Genomic DNA, 26756 nt, shown 5'->3' with positions numbered 1-26756 from the left:
TTCAGCTCCTCAAGACTTATGCAAATTTCTGCAGCCGGCTTGAATTTCTCCTCAGAAAATGGGATTTTCTTTTCCACTGCATTCTCAGGCTGCAAATTTTCCAACATTTTGTGCTCTGTTTCCCTTTCAAAACTGGATGCCTTTAACAGCACCAAGTCACCTCTTGAGTGCTTTGCTGCTTAGAAATTTGTTCCACCAGATACCCTAAATCATCTCTCTCAAGTTCAAAGTTCCACAGATCTCTAGGGGAGGGACAAAATGCCACCAGTCTCTTTGCTAAAACATAACAAGAGTCACATTTGCTCTAGTTCCTAACAAGTTCCTCATCTCCATCTGAGATCACCTCAGCCTGGATTTCATTGTCCATATCATTATCAGTATATCGGTCAAAGCCATTCAACAAGTCTCTAGGGAGTTCCAAACTTTCCCACATTTTCCTGTATTCTTCTGAGCCCTCCATACTTTTCCAACCTCTGCCTCTTACCCAGTTCCAAGGTCACTTCAACATTTTTTGGTATCTTTTCAGTAGCGCCGGACTCTACTAGTACCAGTTTACTGGATTAGTTCATCGTCATGCTGCTGATAAGACACACCCAAGACTGGGCAATTTACAAAAGAAAGAGGTTTATTGGACTCACAGTTCCACATGGCTGGGGAGGCCTCACAATCATGTTGGAAGGTAAAAGGCATGTCTCACATAGCAGCAGACAAGAAAGTTTGCACTGGGAAACTCTCCCTTTTAAAACCATCAGATCTCCTGAGACTTTTTCGCCATCACAAGAACAGCACAGGAAAGACTTGTCCCCATGATTCAATTACCTCCCACCAGCTCCCTCCCGCAACAAGTGGGAATTCAAGATGAAATTTGGGTGGGGACACAGCCAAACCATATCAAATGTTTTATGCTAACTGAAAAAAAAAAAAAAAACAAATTCAAAAGGCTATATCCAATGCGATTCTATTTATGTGACATTTGGGAAAAGTCCAAAATTTAAGAACCAAACACAGATCAGTGGTTGCCTGGTGGTGGAATTAGGGAAGGCCTTCACTAAATTCACAGGGAATTTTGGGGGGCTGATGGAACTGTTCTATGTCTCAATTATAGTGATAGTTATATTACTGCATACATTTGTCAAAACTCATAGAATTGTATACTAAAAAGTGTGAATTTACTGCATATAAATTTTGTCTAAGTGATTCTGATATTAAAATTTATTACAAGATAAAGCTAATTATACAAGACCAAAATGTTTAAAAAGCAGGGTTTTTAAATATGACCATACAAACGAGAAATGTAAGGGTACTAATAAAGGGGGCACATTTTCTTACTAAATCTCAGGATATGCTATATTACATAATTCTTATCGTCACTACATTTTACAAAGCAATCTCAAACAGTATATTTTTATTTTCACAATGGCACACTAATATAAACTAGGATAGTTTATTTAAAATACATTCTCCCCTTAAATATGACACCAAAAGCACAGGAAACCAAATAAATATTAGATAAACTGGACTTCATCAAAATTTAAAACTTTTGTGCCTTTAGAGTACCATAAAGAAAGTGAAAGACAACCCACTGTAGGGGAAAACTATTTGCAAAATATACCTGATAAGGGACTTGTATCTAAACACATAAAGAACTTAAAAGTTCTTATTATTCAGTAATTTTTTCAAATCCAATTTAAAAAATGGGCAAAGACCTTAACAGACATTTCTCCAAAGAAAATATACAAATGCCAATAAGCACATGAAAAGATGTTCAACATCATTAGTTATTAGGGAAATGCAAATCAAAACCACAATGAGGTAACCCTTTTACACTTGCAGTATGGCTATAATCAAAAAGATAATCTAGCAGATGTTGGTGAGGATGTGTAGAAATTAGGAGCTTCATGCACTACTGGTAGGAATGTAAAATGGTACAGGCAGGTTGGAAAACAGTCAGCAATTCCTCAAAAGGTCAACATAGGATTTCCATATGACCCAGCAATTCCATTCCTGGCTATATAACCAAGAGAAATAAAAACATACGTGCACACAAAAACTTGTACATGAATATTCAAAGTATTTAAAATTGCCAGACAGTAGAAACAACCCAAATAACCTAAAGCTACGAACTGATAAACAGATAAATTAAATGTGTTATATCCATATAACAGAATGTTACTTGCCAATAAAAAGAAATAAAATACTGATAGGGGCTGCAACATGAATGAACCTTGAAAATATCTTAAGTAAAAGTCAGTCACAAAAGACCACATATTATATGATTCCACGTATATGTGATTTCCAGAATAGACAAATTTATTGAGACATAAAATAGAATAGTGGTTGCCTAGGGCTGTAAGGGATTGAGGGGAGCAGGGTCAGGGTGTGGTGGCTAAAGGGTATGAAGTATCTTTTAGGGATTATGAAAATGGTTGTGGTGATAGTTGCACAATTCTATGAATACACCAAAAGCCATTGAATTGCATACTTTAAAAGGGTGAATTACATCTCAATAAAGTTGTTAAAAATATTCTATGTAAGGGGAAAGAGTTTTCAGTAAATACTAATAAAATAACTGAACTGTCAAAATGGCATCTATACAAATGTGTAACCGTAATAATTTTCTTGTATCTGTGGCATTAAGTTAGGAAAAATACCAAATAATTACCCTTTCTATTGAAGACAACTGTTGCTGTAATCCATCACACTTTTTGTTTGCTTCTTCGAAAAGAGTCTTGTATTTTTCTACTTGAGACTGTTGCATATTAATTGTTCGCTGCTGTCTCATAAAATCTTCTTCAAAATTTTTTACTTGAGACTTTAAATTCTGAATTTCATCCTCCTATAGTTATAAAGTTATAGATTATGTGAAAAAATATGTAAGATTTGTTATCAAAACAAAGCAGAAAAAAAGAAGTTTCATATGTTCTTTGATATTTATACACGTTTCATGAAAAACAAATTAGTCTATTTTTATCTTCAAAAATGGAAGTCAAATGTTTTATTTGCATTTAATAGCTTACACTACATTTGTAAGACTAATATAGAGAATTCTAATTGTAACAAGAATTTAAGATATTTCAGCTCTGTGAAAATTCAACATCTCAGAATAAAGTTCAGTACTTATATACAATTTTTGAATTCAAAATTTAACTATGATTTATATCTAAATAAAGTAATTCAAAAAATGTAATTGAAATTGCTCCTAAAATATCTTTGAATATTAGAGCCTTTTAAGAGGTTTTTAAAACTTACCTTTTTATTGCATTCACATACAACATTATCCAATTCCTCCTGCATAACATGGAGTTTGGCCTTTAGAAATCTGATCTGTGCTTCTGTGAATTTAAATAATTATATTTACTGTCTTTTGCTGAATCTAAGATGACATCAATTGTAAGACAGACCATTACTTTATAAAGAAGAAAATACTCAAGATGGGGAGTCAAATAGGAGATATCTGTTAGGGGGCACTATAGGTACTAAACAGTCCTAATGAAAAGGTCAATGACGAATAAATCCACTCAACAGAAAGAAATCACAGGTAGTATTCACATAAGTTTGCAGACTAAATTCACACGCACCAGGGTGGTCCAAACTACATCAGATAATTTAAAGTGTTCTCAGGTCAGTAATGTCCCTGAGTGTTTGGCAGAAACAAACATAAATCTTCTCTAGCAAAACTCAGCTTCAGTGCAGCCATTGTGATTACAAAATGCCACTGACTGTAACACAGATCCCAATTTCTGAGCAGTTAAAATGTAGTATATGTGTCTTTGAAGCAAAGAAATACACTAATACCTTACTGTCTAAGGTTTCTCCCACAAACCTTCAGGATCTATCTTTGGTACTTTACTGCCAGCAAAAGTTCATTATTCAATAATATCAGCAGTAAATCTTTGAAGTTTATAGGCCCATAAAGTAAATAAAGTGAAAACTGAACTTAGAACTCACTCATAAGTCATTCAGTGATTTGTTCAAAATGGCATAGTAGGGATATTATAAAACAACCCTTACCATCATGGAATTTATCTTGAGGAAACACTTGGAACTGCTCTGAGAAGTCATTAGGACAAATCTCACTAAGCCATACACATGTGACGTGCAGAGCATAAAACATCTCCATACACACTTCCAGCTTTTTTAAGTGCCCTCAGTGTTATCATGGAGCTGATGAATTATAGTTGGCTCTAACCTTACCTAGGTCTCTTTGGCCTCAACTCTCCTACCAGCCTCTCATGTAACTCCAGGTGAGTAGGGAGTAGAGGGAAATGACAAATTAAAAAGGGTGAAGTTGACAGTAGTTGGCCTCTGAGGGAAAGAGGGAAGAAAAAATAGGAAAGCATGACTTTTCCCATTTCTTTTTCTCCCTAACTCTAACCTTAGTAACTCTACCTCAACTCTAACTCAAGGAGCAGAGTGCTCCCATGTCTGGAGGCCCACAGTACTAAACTCTGCTCCCCACTCGACCCTAGCTTTAATCTTACAAAGTAATCTGTGCTCCCAAATAACCTCTTGGTCTTTTTCTCCCACACATAACCAAACCATTCCAAGCAATCATCTAAAATAAGAGAAAATTCTCCCAAAAGAGAAGACACCTAGGCCAGTGATACTAAAAAGGGAACACAGGGAGGCAAAGTTCTAACAGGGCCATGGGACATGGGACCATGGTCCTCTACCAAGGAACAATCAATGCCTGTGTATCACATCGTCTAAAGCATCTTAGAGAGACCTAAAGGCAACTTACTGCTCCATTTACCTTCCCTTACCATAACTAGCCCTAGAAAGCTTGATTAGATCAGTAAATATAGTAAGTGCAGAAGAAAACTGCTCCCTACTTGTGATTAGTAACACAATAATTATTATACATATAAATTATGATTTTTCACAGAATCAGAGAATTTTAAAGATAAACTGATATGGTTTGGATCTGTGTCCCCACCCAAATCTCATGTTGAATTGTAATCCCCAGTGCTGGAGGTGGGGCCTGGTGGGAGGTGAATGGATCATGGGGGTGGTTTCTCATGAATGGTTTAGTATCATCCCTTTTAGTAGTGTCCTCATGATAGTGAGTTCTCATGAAATCTGGTTGTTTAAAAGCATGTAGCACCTCCCCCCTGTCTCTTGTTCGTGATCCCACCGTATGAGATGCCTCACTCCCTGTTTGCCTTCCGCCATGACTGGAAGTTTCCTGAGGCCTCCCCAGAAGCAGAAACTGCTATGCTTCCTATACAGCCTGCAGTACCATGAGCCAATTAAACCATTTCTTTATAAATTACACAGTCTCAGGTATTTCTTTATAGCAGTGCAGGAACAGACTAATGCATAAACTTTATGATCATCTAATACAAACTACTAAATTTTCAAATGAATAAACTGCTATTACAGAGGGGCTAAGTGGCTTGCCTGTAGTCACAATGAATTGTATTATAGTTCAGCAGTAACTAGTTCATATATACTCAACTGTCTTACTTTTTTGTTTCAATAGCATAGGAGGCTCCTCATAAATTTACTAATGTTTTCAGTTGATCAAAATTTAGTATTATTATTCTAGTGATATGCAAAGAATGAGTTAATAAGAAGAAAAATTATATTCATTAGAACACTCATTTGATTGTTTTACCTGATGCAATGTCAATTCATTTGTCCTTTTGCATGTGTTGATTTAACATGCAATAAATAAAATATATTAACAGTAAATGAAAAAATTCAGAAAAACTTTTTTAATATTTTAACAATAAGCAATGGGTATTTTAACTTAAGTTGAAGTGTATTCAATCAAATCAGTACAATATAGTCTTTTTTATTTTTACTTTTTATAATGGAAAATATGAAACATAAAAGTAGGCGAGTTCAATGAACCTCATTTACCCACCACCTATCTTTAACAATGACTGACCCATGGCCAATTTTATTTCATCTATAATCCCATTCATTCCTCCCTCCACCACATCCTACTAGATAATTCTGAAACAAACCAAGACATCACAATACATTTTTTTAAATGTAAGAAATAGTTCCCCAAGATTTCTTCTTCTAAGTAACTGTGCTATAAAGATAAAAATAAAAAACTAAAGAAAATCTACCTGTTCCAATGTCATTACTAACACCAGAAAAAATATCATCTATATATTCAGGTAAGCCTTCTTCCTCCAGTTGCCCTTCAATTTTGCTAATTGTTTTTGCAAGGGAAAAGTCTGAGAAATCCTCTGGAATGGCAACATCGTCGGCAGTTTGGACATCAGAGTATTTCAATTTAACACTAAAAAATAAAAATTAAATACATATGTATGTATATACGTACATATGAACAAAATAGGAAAGGTAGACAGGATATATGCCTTTTACCCAAATAAGCAGATCAAAATTATTATAAATTTAAATTTATGATGAAATCTGTAATTGATATTTTTAAGGATTATATTACAAGAGACTACTATTACACATTTTAAATTTATGATGAAATCTACATGTGATACTTTCAAGGACTATATTACAAGAGACTTAGCAGATTTTTGGTTTTTATGAATCACGTGACCACAGAGCTAGAGAAGGCTTTATGAGGCCAGATGGTCTAGACTTTGCTTCCAAATAAGGCAATACCAAAACTAAGAGTATTGCACTTGGCCTCCTAGGTCAAATCCAGCCTATGACTTTTAAATTTACACGCTTCTAGAGAAAAACTGTACAAACTGACATCATCCTGGCCGTAATTCTACAAACAGCAAAGAAAAATACCCCTTGAGAAAGAATTACAGAGTGAAGAGCTAATAGCTCAATCAAACAACATTTTTTCCACCCAAAGAAACACATTCTTAACCACAATCAATACTAACCAAAAAGTTGGATGTGAATTTTTTTTAATGAAAAGGAGAAGACAGACAAAATCAAACTCATTTCTAAAGGCACTGAGGAAGAGGCCAGGCCTAATTCATTGACACATCAACAAATTTATGGTTCTGAAAGCCAAGTTCACTTTTAAAACATAAGCAAAGGCTTCACAATTCATTTTAATTTTTTGTGGGTACACAGTAGGTATACACATTTATGAGGTACATGAGATGTTTTCATACAGGAATGCAATGTGAAATGAGCACATTATGGAGAAGGGGGTATCCATCCCCTCAAGCACTGTTTGAGTTACAAACAATCTAATTACACTCTTTATTTTAAAAATACAATTAAGTTATTATTGGCTATCGTCACCCTATTGTGCTATCAAATAGTAGGTCTTGATCTTCAGAATTCTATTTGAAAAATCAACTTTTTTAAAAAAAATATGAAGTCTGAAAAGATAACCCTTTCCAGTTATATATGCATGTATGTGGCATGTATGTTCTTTTCTTCAATCTATTGTATAGTTATTTTCTGTTCCTTATCACTTCACTCTATTTTTTCCATCCCTTTTATTAAAAAAAAAGTTATTTAAACAATTAAAAGACACAAAAGTGAACAAAGATTTTTCCAGAATTACAATGCAATGATCAGCCTGGGTAAGTAATAGACAAATAAATTTAATAACTTACTGAAGATGGTTGGTGCAACCCAATCCTCCACCTTTTCTAGAAGGCATCCTATCCTAGGGAGCATCTTGGGTCCCTTTTTATGCTTATAATACTAAGAACCGTCTTGAATTCTTTCTCACCCAAAACAACAAAATGTAAATTATAATTATATTATAGTCCTATTTAGAGCATGCCAAATCATTCTGTAGCTCAATAGACAAAATAATATATGCATTTTGTCAAACACTCAAAAACTACACTATTGAGCCTATTTGGGAGAACTAGGCAGAGATTAAAAAAACCCAGTTGTAGTCACAGTTCTAAGAGAATAACTCACTAGAAATAACATTTATAAAAATTTTAGATTTAGCAATTTTGCTTAAGAGAACAATATAAAATATTTGTTAACTGCTGCAAAACATTCCTGAGTAGAAAATGTTCTAAATTACTGAATGTGGATAAGATATATGTGGTGTAACTTAATGTTTAGGGTGTAAAAAGATCTGGAAAAACAAACAGAGCTTAATAATTAAGAATGATGGTATTGTGAATTACAAAACTAAAAAAAAAGAAATACTTTGAAAACTATACTATACCTTGAATTTGTTTTCCTTCCTTTATTTGCAGAGTGTAATTTGTTTTGAACCTTGTTTACAGGATCAATGTTTTTGGTCTTTGGCTACATGAAAAGAATTGAAAGTATTGACTAATTAGAGTCTAATCATTTGCCAAAGAAAGCAATTCTGTAACACATAGAATTGCTATTTTGCTACACAGAAAAACTGCTATTTGCTATTTTCATGGAATTACCAAAAATGTGTTTTCAAGAATATCACAACTGTATAGCTGGAAAAGACCTAGATAACACCAAAACCAAGAAATTCAAGTATAAGGAAAATGAGTCCTAAAGATTCAATGGTATTCAGCTAGCCAGTGGAATGTCATGAATAAATCTGGACGTTCTGACTCACAGAATTTAGTTCTCCTCATGAACCAATTATTCCCCAGGCAGACCTCCCGTGGCCTTCAGGTATACAGTTCCCTTGGCTTAGGTCTCCATGGATGGGAAACATAGATCCCACTATGTTCTACACCTGGAAGAGTGATCTCTACACTGTAACTATTTAAATGAACAAACAAACTTTTCAAATCACCTTCTTTGTATATGAGTATCATTCTTTTTCAAGTCTTCTCTCTACTAGATTTAAGCGTCAGAAAAAAAAAATAAGCCTCAGTTTACAAAGTCATTTCACCTAGCATTTTTTCCACTATACCTCCAAATTATTCAGTGAAATTATGAGACAACAAAGGATTCCATTTAGTTTATGAGGGACATTTCATAAATGCATCCCTCTGAGTATCAAGGTTCATATTCTATTTCTGTTGAGTCATACCCCTTCTCTGCTTTGTCTAAGAAAAGTCTAAAAAATAACCGGAGTTCTACAGAATATAATTGCATTCACAGAAAGTTTGATTTCATACCTTAGTTTCTGAATGAAGATGAACTATCCCTTCAGATGGTAACAGACCTCTACAGGCCAAAAATAAACATTATACATTAATAATAGATGACACTGAGCTGAGACAATGAAATTCAACAATTATATTTGAAAGGGAAAATATTCAACAATCAAACAGACTTTGCTATAATTCTAGTTACCCACATGTTAATTTATTTTGAATGAGTACCATAAACAAGAAAAATGCTTTGGTTAAATAATTCACCTTTGAGAAGATACACTATAATGCCAATATTCTAGTAGGAAAATGTAGCAAAAATTTTAATGAATGGAAATCATAAAGAGTAATTGTGGGCTATCCACAGCAATTACCCATTTTACAAATAATTCACCACAGGGCTTTTTATTGTAAGCCCACTCAATGTTACTGTTCTTTTAATCCACTTAAAACACCTGGTTAGTGCCTGTTTTCCTCATTATACTGTGAACTCTATGAGGGTAGAAATCACGTCTGCCTTGTTCAATATTCTATGCCTAGTCAATTTAAAAGTTTATATGCCAGGTACTACTGGCATAAGTATTTGTTGAGTGCATGAATAAATACACGTAAAATGCAATTCATTTTTATACACAAGGTTTTCAAAATATATTTGTGGTTTCAAACAAGGAGTGTTTATGGAGGTCTGCAAACCATGGCCCACAGGCTGAATCCACCCACTCATTCATTTATGTATTATCTATGGCTGTTTTCACACTACAACCTTAAAGTTAAGCAGGTACAACAGACTATATAGCCCACAAATCTAAAAATATTTGCTATCTGCCCCTTTACAGAAAAAGTTTGCCTAACCCATTGTCTTGGGCATTGTATTTATATCTCTGAAAACATACCATGTTAGCATCCATTATTGCTATGAAAAAACTCCACTATATCCCCTGAGAACTCCTAACCATTGTAGAAGATATACAACTAAAATTATTTTCCATCAGATGCCTCCCACTTAGCTAGCCATGCACAAATTTTTTCATATTAAATACAAAGATATACTTAGATAAATAAACCTCTTAACTATTAGAAATACCTCTGGGAAGAAAAAACGGCTTTCAAAATATGTTAAAAATTACAGAAACTAAATCATTCTCACAAATGACATGAAAATGTTTCCAAATGTTATACAAATTTTAAGTGTCCTCTTTAATCTTCCTCATTTTAAATTAATGTTTGTCATTTTAGTACATTTTCTGTACCTTTCATTCCATTCCCCAACATACATGCATACATATCAGCCAAAAGACATTTAAGGGTTATCTGTCTCCATCAGATTTCACAGTGATATTACTTTGCTAGTGTATTTTCATGAAAAGTAAGCTGTAGTATGGTATTCTTACTTTTGTTTAACTCCATGAAATGTCTGTTTGTAATATGATGGAAATAACTGTATGGTAAACCATGCTTCAAGCAGACTAGAGGATACGTATACTACGTTATTAGGAAATTAAACTCTGGTTTCCCATCACATTTTTTGACAGAGTCATCCTGGGTGTTGAAGACCTATTAAAATATATTCTTCCTAATTATAATTATTTAGGTGGAATATCATTGTTCCAACCTGAAATGAATGGTTTCTTTATAGAATTATCTCCCATATTCAGGAATTCCCAACTGATCAACAAATGCCATGTTTTACATGGTAAAAGCCATCTGTTAAAACAGTAGCATTAAAAAAAAACTGATAGGTAAACAGAGCGTCATCATCACAACATCATCATCTGATGTTAGCATCATTTCAGTTCTTTAGTTTACTGGATAAACATCATGTCTAATCTTATGTATAATCCAAAGTTTGGAATTTTGATAACTTAAATATCTATTTTTCATAGAATATCACAGTATTACATATAATAAAGATAAGTGGTTTCATGGTATATGTACGCATACATATGTCTATCAAAATATAAAAATGTGTAATTGATGTACTTAAAAAATACTCAAAAGCAACACATATTAACTTCTTGGAAGCAAGATCAGGTCTGTTTACTCACCACTGTAATACCAGTAGCTAGAACTGGCACTAACAGTGTTCAAAAATTATTTTTTTCAGGTTTGAGATGTAATTGATACATCACACAATATACTCTTTTTACATATACAGTTCAATACGTTTTAGCTAATGTATATGGTCACATAACCACCACAACCACCAAGACAGAGAGTATTTCCACCATCTCAAAAAGTTCCCTTGTGTTCCTTGGTAGTCCCCTAACTCCTACTCAAGCCCCAGACAACCACTTTGATTTCTGTCCCTAAAGCTCTGCCTTTTCCAGAGCATCAAATAAGTGAAAACATAGATTATGGACGTTTTTTAGCCCAGCTTCTTTCACTTAGCAACTATGTTGTTATTCTATTAGTAGTTCATGTCTTTTTATTGCCAAGTAGTATTCCATTGCATGGATATACCATAATTTGTTTATCCAGCCACCAATTGATAAATATTTTAATTATTTCCAGGTTTTGGTAATTATGAATAAAATTGATCTAAAAATTCACATGCAGGTTTTTTCGTGGATATATGTCTATATTTCTCTTGGGTAAATATCTAGGAAGGGAAATACTGGATCGTATGCAATAATTATTTTTGAATAAATGAATAATGTCCCAATATTTCACATGAGCCAAATATACTGCCATGTCAGTAATAAACTTCTCTTTTGTCTCTAAACCCTGTAGGGCTATGCACCTCTTATAGCCTACTTCTTGATCTTAGAATACTGGAAGGCGGGGTACCCATAGTTGTTTTAATATTTTAAAAGCCAGAAATAATTATAGTCCATTGTTAGAGTTTCTTTGCTGATAAAACTTTCCCCCAAACTAGTGGGTTTCTTCCCTATTTAATTTCAGCCAGTTCTACATGCCATTACATCACCTACAATTCTTTCCAAGACTAATTCTTTATTTATTTCTTCACCTGACCTCTCTTTCTCAATTTAAAAATGGGTTACTTTAACACTGTCAAGCTTCTAAGGAGAGACTATAACTTTAGTTAGGTCTTTGCCATGGGCCATTTTACCCAAATGAAAAGTTTCACTATGTGCCATTTAATATGATCTTTGCATTGAGGAGCCTTAATCCACTGAAAAATTTTATCAGTAGTCATAAAGTCCACATGTTTAGTCTGATATTTGTCTCAAGGTTGAATTTTGATAGGCTTTTGTTCCTTACAGATTTTCTCAATTTTACCTTGTAATTCTTGAGGTCTAAAACCAGCTTACTCCACAACTCCACAGTTACAACAAGGGTAATCAAGAGTGTGCTGTTGGCATAATGACAACCATATAGATCAATGGAACAGATATGAAAGTCCAAAAATAAAACCGTATGTCTGCAGTCAACTGATTTTTGACAAAAGTGCTAAGAACATTCAATGGGGAAAGAACAGTCTTCTCAACAAATAATGCTGAGACAAATGGCTATCCATGAGCAAAAGAATGGAGGTTGACTCTTATACCACATACAAAAATTAACTCAAAATGGATCAAAGAACCTGAATCTAAGAGTTAAAACCATAAAGCTCTTCAAAAAAATCATGGTTGTCAATCTTTGTGACTCTGAATTAGATAATCAGGTATTCCCTTTTATTTCTGCTTACAAATCAGCCAAATGTTTCCCAAACTTGTCTCTTTAACAGGACATACTGTTGATATTGTGTTTCAGCCTCTTTCCCCAGAGAACAAGTTCATTAGACACCTGTTGTGCCTCCCAATTTACCACAGATGATAGTTTTACTAAATTCATTGCCACTACATAATATTAATCCTTTATCTTTTCAGCCTCCAATATCAGTTTCCTTGCTGGCTCCCACCTAACTGCTAAGGTAATGCCACACTTCTGAATTTTTGTTATGCAGCATTCCATTCCCAATACCAATTTCAACATTAGCAAAGATAAGCAGGATAGTAACCTAAAAATTCCAGTGGCTTAACCCATTCAATGCAGCAGTAGTGAGGAAGAAAGATCCTTTTTTCTACATGGTCCACACACGGTCACCCAGAGACCAGGCTAGGAGATTTTACCAATTGGAATTTTACTCATCTTCATGGCTGGAAAGTCATTTGGAGGTCCACACACCAATTTTTGTCTGTTTTGGCTTGGAAGAGATTAACTAAACTTCTGTTCATAGCCCAATGACAACTGTAAGAGACTTGGAATGTTTGGTGATCATTATTCCGTCTGCTACAATATGATTTCATAGTTTTATTCACATCGATTATATACTTTTCCTGTTTCCTCTCTAAAGTTTTAAAAATGAGGACAAGAATATACATTTCAAAATAATATTTTGAAAATTACATGAGATAAAGGGCTTGCACTGTGTCTGATTGGTATAAGCCCCCTATATATACATTATTCTTCAAATTATAGATTTTTCAATGTTTGCATGCAAAAAAGATCTTACATAAAGATCCATGTACATCCTTTTAAAAGAAGGTGCTTGAGAATTTAAGTTACTTACCTTAAACTGTAATCATCTTCGTCATCACATGATTTCATTTGTGTTGAAACAGGCCTAGATCGTACTTCTTGCCGATCTCTCTTAAATGAGTAAAGATAGGTAATATATCATATAGAAAAAAAACCAAACCATTAAGATATATTCAAGTGCCTCTCTGAACATTCATCATTTCAGAATTGTCCAAGGTTTCCATAACATAAAGGCACAGAATTCTAAATGCTATAGTATGAAGATAAGGTCTATAACACTAGTTGCACCTTTCATTTGTTCTGGGTTAAAAAATTCCATCCTAAGGGGAAAATGTAAGAATATCAAGGCCTTTACATAATATTTCTAACTCCAGTTTCCCCAACCCTTTAGAGTCTTCCAGCTTATACAGCATACAGCAGAAATTAGAAGGAGGCACAAGAAATTTAAAAAATAAATTCACTAAATGAGCAGAAAAATTTGTCTCAAATCAGGAAAAACTTCAATGTTGAGAAGACTGTGAAGATGCTAAAAGTGAAGTATCAGGGGTAAAAGCTTTTGGCAAAGACACATCAAGAAATGAAAGTGAGGCAAGATGGTGGAATAGAAGCCTACACTATTCATTCCCTCTGCAGGAACACCAAATTTTAACAACTACCTGCACACAAAAACATCATCACAAGAACCAAAAATCAGGTGAGCAAACACAGTACCTGGTTTTAACTTCATATCATTGAAAGAGGCATTGAAGACGGTTGGAGAGACTTAAAAAGCTGACACCACCCCTTCCTGACTCACTCCTGCAGTGGCTGTGCAGCCTGAAGAGTCTGTGCACTTAGGGGAGGGACAGCACAGTGACTGGGCGACTGTACACTGAACTCAGTGCTGCCCTGTCAGAGTGGAGAGCAAAGTCATGCGGGGCGGAGACTTTGAGTACCCATGCATGGAGGAAGCATTTGGACCAGCTATAGCCAGAGGAAAATCACCCATCCTGTGGGTCAGAACTCCAGTTTGTCAGCAAGTCTTGCCACTACTGGCCAAAGTGCTCTGGGGTCCTAGGTAAACTTGAAGGGCAGTCTAGGATACAATGGCTCCAATTTCTAGGCAAATCCTAGTGCTGGGCTTGACTCAGAGCCAGAGGACTAGGCTGGCACCTAGGGAGACACCAATTGTGACCTAGGAAAACACCAACCAGGGCACTAAAGGATTGCTTATGCCATGCCTTCCCCAACACCAGGCAGTGCAGTTCACAGCAACAAAAGTGTATCATTCCTTCTGTTTAAGGAGAGGAGAACAAAAAGTAAAGAGGATGTTATCTTGCATCTTGGATACCACCTCGGCCATGGAAGGCAGCCAACAGGGTGCCAGGCAGAGTCACGCAGCCACCATTACAAGCCCTAGCTCCTAAATGACATTTCTAGACACATCCTGGGCCAAGAGGGAATCTGCTGCCTTGAAGGGAAGGACCCAGTTCTGACAGCATTCATCACCTGCTAAATAAAGGGACCTTGGGCCCCAAATAACCAGCAGCAATACCAAGGTATTAATAGCAGGCCATGGGCCTTGGGCTCTGAGACATACTGACTTCAGGGGTGATCCAGCACATTCCCAGTTGTAGTGGCTACAGTGAAAGACTCCTTCTGCTTGTGAAAGCAGAGGGAAAAGTAAAGGGGCCTTTGTCTTGCACCTTAAGAACTAGCACAGCCACAGCAGGGCAGAGCACCACGTGGACTCTTGGGGTGCCTGATTCCAGGATTTGACTCTTAGACAGCATTTCTAGACTTGCCCAGGGCCAGAGGGGAGCCCACTCCCTTGAAGGGTGAGTCCCAGGCCTGGCAACATTCACCACGACCTGACTGAAAAGCCCTTGGGCTTTAAGTGAACACTAGCAGTGGCCTGGCAGAACCCTGCTATGGACTGGTGGTGGTGGTGACCACAAGGAGAGGCTCCTCTGCCTGTGGAAAGGGGAGTGAAGAGCAGGAAGGACTTTATGTTGTAGTCTGAGTGCCAGCTTAGCCACAAAACACTAGAACACCAGATAAATTTCTAAGATTTCTAACTTCAATCTCTGACTACTAGACAGCATCTCTGGACCCACCCAGGGCCTGGGGGAACTCGCCACCCTGAAGGGAAGGACACAAACCTGGCTGGCCTCATCACCTGCTGATTGTAGAGCTCTAGGGCCTTGAGTGAATATAGGTGGTAGCCAGGTAGTGTTTATAGCAGGTTGTGGGCAAGATCCAGTACTGTTCTGGCTTCAGGTCTGACGGAGCACAATCCCAGTGGTGCTGGGCACAGGGGTGCTTGCATCACCACACCCCTAGTTTCAGACAGCTCAGCACAGAGAGAAAGAGACTCCATTTGTTTGGGAGAAAATAAAGGAAGAGAACGAGTCTCTGTCTGGTAACCCAGAGAATTCTTTCAGATCTTATCCAAGACCACCAAGGCCTCTACAAGTCTGCAAAAACCCTAGTGATATTGGGCAGGGGGCCCAAGTGCCTTTAAATAACTGGAAAGCCTTCTCAAGAAAGACTGGCACAAATAAACCCAGACTGTGAAGACTACAGTACTTAACTCTTCAATGCCTAGACAGTGACAAACATCTACAAGCATCAAGATCATCCAGGAAAACATGACTTTGCCAAATGAGCTAAATAAGACACCAGTGACCAATCCTGGAAAAACAGAGACATGTGACCTTTCAGACAGTGAATTCAAAATAGCTGTTTTGAGAAAGCTCAAAGAAACCCAAGTAACAGAAAAGGAATTCAAAATTCTATCAGATAAATTTAACGAAGAGATTGACATAATTAAAAAGAATCGAGAAATTCTGGAGTTAAAAATGCAACTGACATACTGAAGGCTGCATCAGAGTCTCTTAATAGCAGAACTGATCAAGCAGAAGAATTAGTAATCTTGAAGGCATGCTATTTGAAAATACAGAGGAGACAAAAGAAAAAAGAATGAAGCATGCCTACAAGATCTAGAAAATAGGCTCAAAAGGGCAAATATAAGACTTATTGGCCTTAAAGAAGAGGCAGAAAGAGAGAGGTAGAAAGTTTATTCGAAGGGATAATATCAGAGAACTTCCCAAACCTTGAGAAAGTTATCAATGTTCAAGTAAAAGAAGACTATAGAACACCAAGCAGATTTAACCCAAAAAAGACTACCTCAAGGCATTTAATAATCAAACTCCCAAAGGTCAAAGATAAAGAAAGGATCCTAAAAACAGCAAGAGAAAAGAAACAAACAACATACAAAGAAGCTCCAATACATCTAGCAGCAGACTTCTCAGTGGAAACCTTACAGACCAGGAGAGAGTGGCATGACATACTTAAAGTGCTGAAGAAAAAAAATATAGATTTTAACCTTAGAATAGTATATCCAGCAAAAATATCCTTCAAACATGAAAGATAATAACAGACCTTCCCAGAAAAACAAAAGTTGAGGCATTCCATCAACACTAGACCTGTCCTACAAGAAATGCTAAAGACAGTTCTTTAATCTAAAAGAAAAGGATGTTAATGAGCAAGAAGAAATCATCAGAAGGTACAAAAGTCACTGGTAATAGTAAACATGCAGAAAAACACAGAATATTATAACACTGTAATTGAGTGTAAACTACTCTAAACTAGAAAGACTAAATGATGAGCCAATTACAACTAATAACTACAACAACTTTTTAACTCATAGACAGTACAGTAAGACAGAAACAGTAACAACAAGTTAAAAACTAGGGAGATAAAAGTAAAGTGTAGAGTTTGTATTAGTTTTCTTTTTGCATGTTTGTTTATGCAATCAGCGTCAAGTTGTCATCAGCTTTAAACAATGGGTTATATGATAGTATTTGCAAGCCTCACAGTAACCTCAAGCCAAAAAACATACAATGACCACACAAAAAATAAAAATCAGGAAATTAAATTATACCACAAGAGAAAATCACCTTCAATAAAAGGAAGACAGGAAGGAATGCCACAAGACAACCAGAAAACAAATAATGAAATGACAGGATTAAGGCCCTTATCAGTATTAACATTGAATGTAAATGCACTAAACTCTTCAATCAAAAGACGGACTGGTTTAATGGATGATAAAACAAGACCCCATGATCTGTCACTTACAAGAAACATACTTTACTTATAAAGATATATACATAGACTGAAAATAAAAAGGGTAGAAAAAGATATTCTACACCAAAAAAAAAGCAGGAGAACCTATACTTAGACAAAATAAATTTCAAAACAAAAAATGTAAGAAGAGACAAAGAAGGTCATTATATAATGCTAAAGAGGTCAATCCAGCAACAGGATATAATGATTGTATATATATGCATACAACACTGGAGCACCCAGATACATAAAGCAAATATTATTCGAGCTAAAGAGAGAGCTAGACCACAATACAGTAATAGCTGGAGACTTCAGCACCCACTTTTAGCACTGGACAGATCTCCCAGAAAGAAACTCAACAAACATCAGACTTAATCTGCACTGCAGAACAAGTGGACCCAACAGAAATTTACAGAACATTTCATCCAAAGACTACAGATACACATTATTCTCCTCAGCATGTATATCATTCTCAAGGACAGACCATATGTTAGGTCACAAAACAAGTTGTAAAATATTTTAAAAATTGAAATAATATCAAGCATCTTCTCTGATTACATGGAATAAAACTAGAAATTAATAACCAGAACTTTGGAAACTATACAAAGACATAGAAATTAGATGATATGCACCTAAATTACCAGTGGGTCAATGAAGAAACTAAGAAGGAAACTGAGAAATTTCTTGAAACAAATGATAATGAAAACACAACATACCAAGATCTATGGGATACAGTGAAAGCAGTACTGAGAGGGAAATTTATGAAGCTGTAAGTGCCTACAACAAAAAAGAACAAAAACTTCAAATAAATGACTTAGCAATGCATCTTTTCTTTTTCTTTCTTTCTTTTCTTTTTCTTTCTTTCTTTTTTTTTTTTTTTTTTTTTTCTTGTTGTTGTTTCTTTGAGATAGAGAGAAACTCTGTTGCCCAGGCTGTAGTGCAGTGGCATGATCATGGCTCACTACAGCCTAGACCTTCCTGGGCTCAACAATCCTCCCTCCTCAGCCCCTCAAGTAGTTGGGACTACAGGCGTGCACCACCACATCTGACTAATTTGTATTTTTCCTAGAGATGGAGTTTCACCAAGTTGCCCAGGCTGGTCTCAAACTTCTGGGTTCAAGTGATTCACGTGCCTTGGCCTCCCAAAGTGCTGGGATTACAGGTATCAGCCACCACATCCAGCCAGCAATGCATCTTAAAGAACCAGAAAAGCAAGAACAAACCAAACCAAAATTAGTAGAAGAAAAGAAATGAAGATCAGAGCAAAAATAAATGAATTTGAAATAAAGAAAAGATCAATGAAACAAAAAGTTGGTTTTTTTTAAAGATGAGCAAAATTAACAGACTAACAAAATAAGGGAGATGACCCAAATAAATAAAATATGAAATTAAAAAGGAGGCATTACGACTGACAATGCAGAAATTCAAAGGCTCATTAGTGGCTATTATGAGCAACTATATGCCAATAAATAGGAAAATCTAGAGGAAACAGATAAATTCCTAGACACATACATACAACCCACCAAGATTGAACCATGAAGAAATCCAAAACCTAAACAGAACAATAATAAGTAACAAGACTGAAGCCACAATAAAAAATTTTCCCAGTAAAGAAAAGCCCAGGATCTGATGGCTGCACTGTGAATTCTATCGAACATTTAAAGAAGAACTAATACCAAACCAACTCAAACTGTGCCAAAAATTGGAGGAGGAGGGAATACTTCCAAACTCATTTTATGAGGCTAGTATTACCCTGATACCAAAACCAAAGACACATCAAAAAAAGAAAACTACATGCCAATATCTCTAACGAATATTGATGCAAAAATCCTCAAAAAATACTAGCAAACAGAATTCAGTAATATATTAAAAAGATCATTTGTCATGACCATGTGGGATTTACCCCAGGGATGCAAGGATGGTTCAACATACACAAATCAATCAATGTGATACATCATATCAACAGAATGAAGGACAAAAACTATATGATCATTTCAACTGATCCTGGAAAAGCATTTGATAAAGTTCAACATCCCTTCATGGTAAACACACTTCAAAACCTGAGTATAAAAGGAACAGACCTCAAAATAATAAAAGCCATATATGACAGACCCACAGCTAGTATCATACCGAATGGGTAAAACTGACCGTCTTTCCTTTAAGATCTGGCCTACTTTCACCACTGTTATTCAACATAGTACTCAATGTCCTAACTAGAGCAATCAGACAAGATAAAGAAATAAAGGGCATCCAAATCAGAAGGAAGAAGTCAAATTAACCTCATTTACAGATGATTTGCTCTTATATTTGGAAAAACCTAAAGACTCCACCAAAAACTATTAGAAATGATAAACTCAGTAAAGTTGCAGGATACAAGATCAACATACAAAAATCAGTAGTGTGTCTGTATGTCAACAATCTAAAAAATAAATAAAAAAGTAATCCCATTTACAATAGCCACAAATAAAATACCTAGGAGCTAACATAACCAAAGCAGTAACAGATCTCTACAACAAAAACTATAAAACATCAATGCAAGAAATTGAAGAGGACACAAAAAAATGGAAAGATATTCCAGTTCATGGATTAGAAAAATCAGTATTGTTAAAATGTCCATACTACCCAAAGCAATCTACAGATTCGAGGCAAACCCTTGCAAAATACCAATCACATTTTCACAGAAATAGAAAAAACAATCCTAAAATGTATATGGAACCACAACAGACTCAGAATAGCCAAAGCTACCCTAAGCAAAAAGAACAAAACTGGAGAAATCACATTACCTGGCTTCAAATTATACTATGGTGCTATAGTAACCAAAACATCTGAGTACTGGCATAAAAACAGACACACAGACCAATGGAACAGAATAGAGAAAACCCAGAAACAAATCCATATACCTACAGTGAACTCATTTTTGACAAGGTTGCCAAGAACATACACTGGATAAAGGACAGTCTCTTCAATAAACGGTGCTGGGAAAACGGAATATCCACATGCAGAAGAAGAAGACTAGACCCCTACCTCTTGCCATATACAAGTATCAAATCAAAATGTATTGAAGACTTAAATCTAAGATCTCAAAACTATGAAATTACTATAAGAAAACATTGGGGAAACTCTCCAGGACATTGGAGTAAACAAAGATTTCTTGAGTAATACACCACAAGCAAAAGTCACCAAAGCAAAAATGGACAAATGGGATCACATAAAGTTAAAAAGCTTCTGCACAGTGAAGGAAACAATAAAGTAAAGAGACAACCCACAGAATGGGAGAAAATATATTCATCGACAAGGGTAGAAAATATAGGGAGCTCAAACAACTCTATAGGAAAAAAAATCTAATAATCTAATAATCCAATTTAAAAATGAGCAAAAGATCTGAATAGACATTTCTCAAGAGAAACATACACATGGCAAACAGGCATAAAAAAAGGTGATCAACATCAATGATCATCAAAGAAATGCAAATCAAAACTACAGTATCATCTCAACTCTGATAAAATGGCTTATATCCAAAAGACAGGCAATAACAAATGCTGGTGAGGATGTAGAGAAAGGGAACCCTGGTACACTGTTGGTGGCAATGTAAATTAGTACAACTACAAAGGAAACAGTTTGGAGGTTCCTCAAAAAACTAAAGTTATCATATGATCCAGCAATCCCACTGCTGCGTATAGGTCCAAAAGAGGGGAAATCAATATATCTTTTTTTAATTTTATGATTATTATACTTTAAGTTTTAGGGTACATGTGCACATTGTGCAGGTTAGTTACATATGTATACATGTGCCATGCTGGTGTGCTGCACCCATTAACTCGTCATTTAGCATTAGGTATATCTCCTAAAGCTATCCCTCCCCCCTCCCCCGACCCCACAAGAGTCCCCAGTGTGTGATGTTCCCCTTCCTGTGTCCACGTGTTCTCATCGTTCAATTCCCACCTATGAGTGAGAATATGCAGTGACTGGTTTTTTGTTCTTGCGATAGTTTACTGAGAATGATGATTTCCAATTTCATCCATGTCCCTACAAAGGACATGAACTCATCATTTTTTATGGCTGCATAGTATTCCATGGTGTATATGTGCCACATTTTCTTAATCCAGCCTATCATTGTTGGACATTTCGGTTGGTTCCAAGTCTTTGCTATTGTGAATAGTGCCGCAATAAACATATGTGTGCATGTGTCTTTATAGCAGCATGATTTATAGTCCTTTGGGTATAAGCTGAAACTGGATCCCTTCCTTACACCTTATACAAAAATTAATTCAAGATGGATTAAAGACTTAAACGTTACACCTAAAACCATAAAAACCCTAGAAGAAAACCTAGGCATTACCATTCAGGACATAGGCATGGGCAAGGACTTCATGTCTAAAACACCAAAAGCAATGGCAACAAAAGACAAAATTGACAAATGGGATCTAATTAAACTAAAGAGCTTCTGCACAGCAAAAGAAACTACCATCAGAGTGAACAGGCAACCTACAAAATGGGAGAAAATTTTCGCAACCTACTCATCTGACAAAGGGCTAATATCCAGAATCTACAATGAACTCAAACAAATTTACAAGAAAAAAACAAACAACCCCATCAAAAAGTGGGCGAAGGAAATGAACAGACACTTCTCAAAAGAAGACATTTATGCAGCCAAAAAACACATGAAAAAATGCTCACCATCACTGGCTATCAGAGAAATGCAAATCAAAACCACAGTGAGATACCATCTCACACCAGTTAGAATGGCAATCATTAAAAAGTCAGGAAACAACAGCTGCTGGAGAGGATGTGGAGAAATAGGAACACTTTTACACTGTTGGTGGGACTGTAAACTAGTTCAACCATTGTGGAAGTCAGTGTGGCGATTCCTCAGGGATCTAGAACTAGAAATACCATTTGACCCAGAAATCAATATATCAAAGAGATATCTGCACTTCCATGTTTGTTGCAGCACTGTTCACAATAGCCAAGATCTGGAAGCAACCAAAGTGTCCACTAACAGATGAATCGATAAATAAAATGTGATACATATACACAATGGAGTACTATTCAGCCATAAAAAATAATGAGGCCCTGTCACTTGCAACAACATGGTTGTAACTGGAAGTCATTGAGTGAAATAAGCCAGGCACAAAAAGACAAACTTCACATGCTCTCACTTATTTGTGGGATCTGAAAATCAAAACAACTTAACATATGGAGATAGAGAGTTGAAGAATGGTTATCAGAGACTGGGAAGGGTAATGGGGGATGCAGGGGTGGGAGATAAGGATGGTTAATAGGTAAAAAAATATATAGTCAGAAAGAATGAATAGTACCTAGTATTTGACAGCACATGTTTATTATAGTCAAAATAATTTAATTGTACATTTTAAATTAACTAAAATAGTATAATTGGATTTTTTGTAACACAAAGGATAAATACTTGAGGGGATGGATACCCCATTTTCCATGATGTGATTATTACACAATGCATGCCTGTATCAAAATATCTCATTTACCCCATAAACACTTACTATGTAACCACAAACATTAAAAATTTTAAAAAGAGAAAGTGAGTAAATAAAAATTAAATATGAGAAACCTTATATTGTTTGCTTCTGCAGGGGTAGGAATCCATTCCCCAACCCCTTTCCTAGCTTGTCCCAGTTTTCTATTCTGTTTTTTATTTGCAGGGGGAGATTCTTTCTACAGGGCTCTCTGAGTAGAAAACGTAATGAATCTGTCATTCTACTATAACGTGCGGTCCTTTTGTACAAGTATTTTCCTGCTTTTCAGACACTGGCAAAAACTAAAAGATGAAATAAAAATATTTGTAGTAAAACATTTAATTATAAATTAGTAAAACATGTAATTATAAATTTAATTATAAATATTTTTAGTAAAACATCTAATTATAAATTATAAAATACAAATCTGTAACCATTATCAAAATATATTACTTGAAATGTTATATATGATACATTTCTTATTCCTAAACTAACAAATAATCATGGATTTGTATAAGGCATGAAGATAAAATATTGCCTAGGTTTCCTTCCCTGCTTCCATCAACTCCATTTTGGGGCATAGGGAGGATAGAAAGTAAGAATCAAAATTAACTAAGAACTGATAAAAGTTTTAAAGTAGACTACTCCTCTAAGGAGAGTTGCTCTATCCTATCAATTAATAATGAGAATTTATAATGAGAATTTAGATGACTGGAGAATCTAAATGGAAAGTACTTTTTCAGTGGCTTTTAGAAAATGTGTGCTTACTAAAAACATATACATATATACATTCCTATACCTATGCATATATATTCATGTTCAATTTGTAATAATTCATTGAACTGAACACACATGCTTTGGCTAGTGTTTTGTATATATGTCATATATCAAATGAAAAAGATAAAAAACTAGCATTTATACAGAATTATTAATAATTGTACATATACTTACTATTATTTCCTTAGCTTGTCGAACCACGTCAGCTGTTTTTGCCTGCAATTCTGCATTTAAACGCCTAAAAGCAGAAAATAATTGGGATATACTGAAGATCCTGACAAAAATAAAAAATAAACTTCAGCAATTACACGTTATCAAGTGACGTAATCAACAAATGCCAAAATATACATATGGCATTCTTACTCTAAAATGAACACAGCCATTAAGAACTTATCCTCAACTCCCCATGATTCCTCCTTCCTTGTAGTAGGAACTCAAACACTAAGTATTAGCCTTTCTGTGGCCCTCTATTAATTTCAAGTGACGTAACTTATCTAATATATTTGGGAAGAATAAGCTGGGTGAGTTCAACTCTGTTCCACTCACCACCTTCTCGTTATTAGCCTACCTGCAAAGAATGCAAATTCTAACCTTGCTTCTCCAGAGACAGGCCCTGCTCTAATGTGGGCAGAAGTGGGCAGGGTATGGGGGAGATCTGCTCTGGTTTGGGGTATTGCTATAACTGGGGAGCTAAATGTGAGGTTTAGTGAGCAGACCCAACGTGGCTCACACCTCAGATACATACTTTAATATCAAGCTTCCTCGGAAATAAAGGTGACTATTTTGACCTCTACCTGTCACTCCTTTTTTAATTATGATTTTTCATTCTACTTGGAATCTAGCAAGAATAGAAATACTATTTACTTGGTCCTATATTAAGACTGCAAGAATGACAATATTATTGAAAAAAATTGTTTTTAAACGAAAAACTGCCCATAATCCTACCACCACCATCCATTTTTATTTTTAATATTTCCTTCCAATTTTCATCTATAGCATATACACAATTTTGTACTGTTTTCCCACAGCAATATAAAAGGAATATCTATCTTCGCGTAATCTTTATAAGCATGTTAAACTGCTATACGATAATTCAATAAATTGCAATTAAGATAATGTACTGAACTCTGTCCCTATTGTTAAGTCCCCTTTTCACTTTTAAAGGTTAACACCATAATAAACATATTCAAAAGCATATAACTTTTTTCTCCTGTTGAGATGTCACATTTCTAGACCACCTAGGATCTTCTGAGGTTATGTGAAATTTTAAAATTTAAGGATTTTAAAAATTAGATATCTTGTTTTTCTTAGACATGTGATTCAGAAGTAACACAAAACACAATCTCCACCCCCAGGGAAAAAAAAAAAGGGGGGGAGATTAGTACCATATCCTTTAACAGTCTGAAGCTTTAAGAAATATTTTTATATCTTAGGATTACCTGGTCAAAAGAAAAATATCTAAGAAAGACTTAAAGGTGCCTTTAAAGTGCCATTACCTGATTTTTCAAATTTCCCTAACAAGGACTTAATCACAAGGATTAAGTTTCCAATTAATATAGTGGACCAAGATGACTGAGAAGACTATTCTACTCTAAATCCATGGAAATGCCAGATAAAATGTAATGGAGGAAATATTGCTAAGCTCAAACTCAGGCAAGGGAAATGCCCTGGTACTAAGAATAAAGCAGCAATTCAAAGTGAGAGCAACAAACAGGAACAGAAGCCAAAATAGCTTAAAAGCCAGAAGCTGATGTATGTGAGTCATGAAGGGATACACCTGTGAAACACAGACTACAAAAATTCTACCAACAACCTTAGGTGAGCAGAAATGAAACTAGAACTACGGGTAGAAAAGATTCTCTTGTGAGTAATTAAAACAAACAAGAGGGAAGTCCAAATTCATCTTATCTAGGTGATACAAGGACACCATGGAAAAACTTTAAAATAGAAGAAAGCTGACGTGGAATCAATCAAAACTCGAAACTAGTAAAGGTAAATTGAAAACCACCCTATAGGAACATTTACTCATCTAGAATATATAGGACTCTCTCAAAAAGCAAACTGCTAAAGATGACTTCAGAAAGGTAACAAATTGCATAAAGAAACAAGCCACTGAAAGAGAGAATCAGCAGATGTGAGGAAAGGGAAAATTTATACTATAAGAACAAGAGATAATATAACAATTAAAAAAAGATTTTAAAATTAGCATTAATTTGGAAAAAATGCACTTAGAAAAACATCAGGCAAGAGCCAGATTTTATCATAAAAGAATGCTGAATTTGAAAAAGATCCAAATATAAATTACATAAATGAAAAACACAGTCACTGAAATTAAGAACTCAAGGAAATTTGACAGATATGTTGAACAGCATAATGGGCATAGAAGGAATGAGTGAATTAGAAGACAGATATAAATAAATCACCTACAAGGAGATACAGAAAACAAGGGGATAAAAACACAAAAGACAGGTTAACATCCATTGAAGACAGATGTTATGTTCCTACTATAACAGAAGTTATAAAAGAAATCCCAGAGAGGCCTGGGTGCAGTGGCTCACATCTGTAATCCCAGCACAGTGGGAGGTGGAGAGAGGATCACTTGAGGCCAGGAGACCAGCCTGGCCAACATAGCGAAACCCCGGCTCTACTAAAAATACAAAAATTAGCCAGGTGTGGTGCTGCATGCCTGTAATCTCAGCTACTGGGGAGGCTGAGGAACGAGAATCGCTTGAACCTGGGAGGCGGAGGTTGCAGTGAGCCAAGATCGTGCCACTGCACTCCAGCCTGGGCAACAGAGCAAGGCTCTGTCTCCAAAAGAGAAAAAAAGAAATCCCAAGAGGAGAGAATGACAGTATTTCAAGAGCTAATGCTGAGAATTTCCCAAACTGAAGACATGGATCTCATGAAGAATAAAGAAAACAAATCCACCTGTGTATACATCACA

General features: G+C 35.5%; 1 protein-coding gene across 11 annotated transcripts in view; it reads right to left on the bottom strand.

Moving 5' to 3' along the window:
- Positions 1 to 26756, bottom strand: part of TEX9 (testis expressed 9) — a 216698-nt gene that overhangs the window by 63023 nt on the left and 126919 nt on the right. For 7 of the 11 annotated variants that reach the window (XM_034938815.4, XM_014341519.4, XM_055099052.2 and 4 more), the window contains 7 exons: positions 23987 to 24050; positions 13471 to 13550; positions 8982 to 9030; positions 8096 to 8178; positions 6081 to 6256; positions 3250 to 3332; positions 2663 to 2836 (listed from right to left, as the gene is read on the bottom strand). In XM_034938815.4, coding sequence (XP_034794706.1) covers positions 2663 to 2836; positions 3250 to 3332; positions 6081 to 6256; positions 8096 to 8178; positions 8982 to 9030; positions 13471 to 13508 — 603 coding nt within the window. In that variant the 5' untranslated portion in view covers positions 13509 to 13550; positions 23987 to 24050. Of the gene's footprint in view, positions 1 to 2662; positions 2837 to 3249; positions 3333 to 6080; positions 6257 to 8095; positions 8179 to 8981; positions 9031 to 13470; positions 13551 to 18262; positions 18324 to 23986; positions 24051 to 26756 lie in introns of all 11 variants that reach the window. The other 4 variants (XM_055099057.2, XM_055099055.2, XM_055099056.2 and 1 more) reach the window with 2 other exon arrangements.

This window comes from Pan paniscus, chromosome 16, assembly GCF_029289425.2.
Source record: "Pan paniscus chromosome 16, NHGRI_mPanPan1-v2.0_pri, whole genome shotgun sequence".
Classification (NCBI taxonomy): domain Eukaryota; kingdom Metazoa; phylum Chordata; class Mammalia; order Primates; family Hominidae; genus Pan; species Pan paniscus.
Note: the sequence above shows the minus strand (reverse complement) of the source record. Positions and strands in the feature narration are given on the sequence as shown.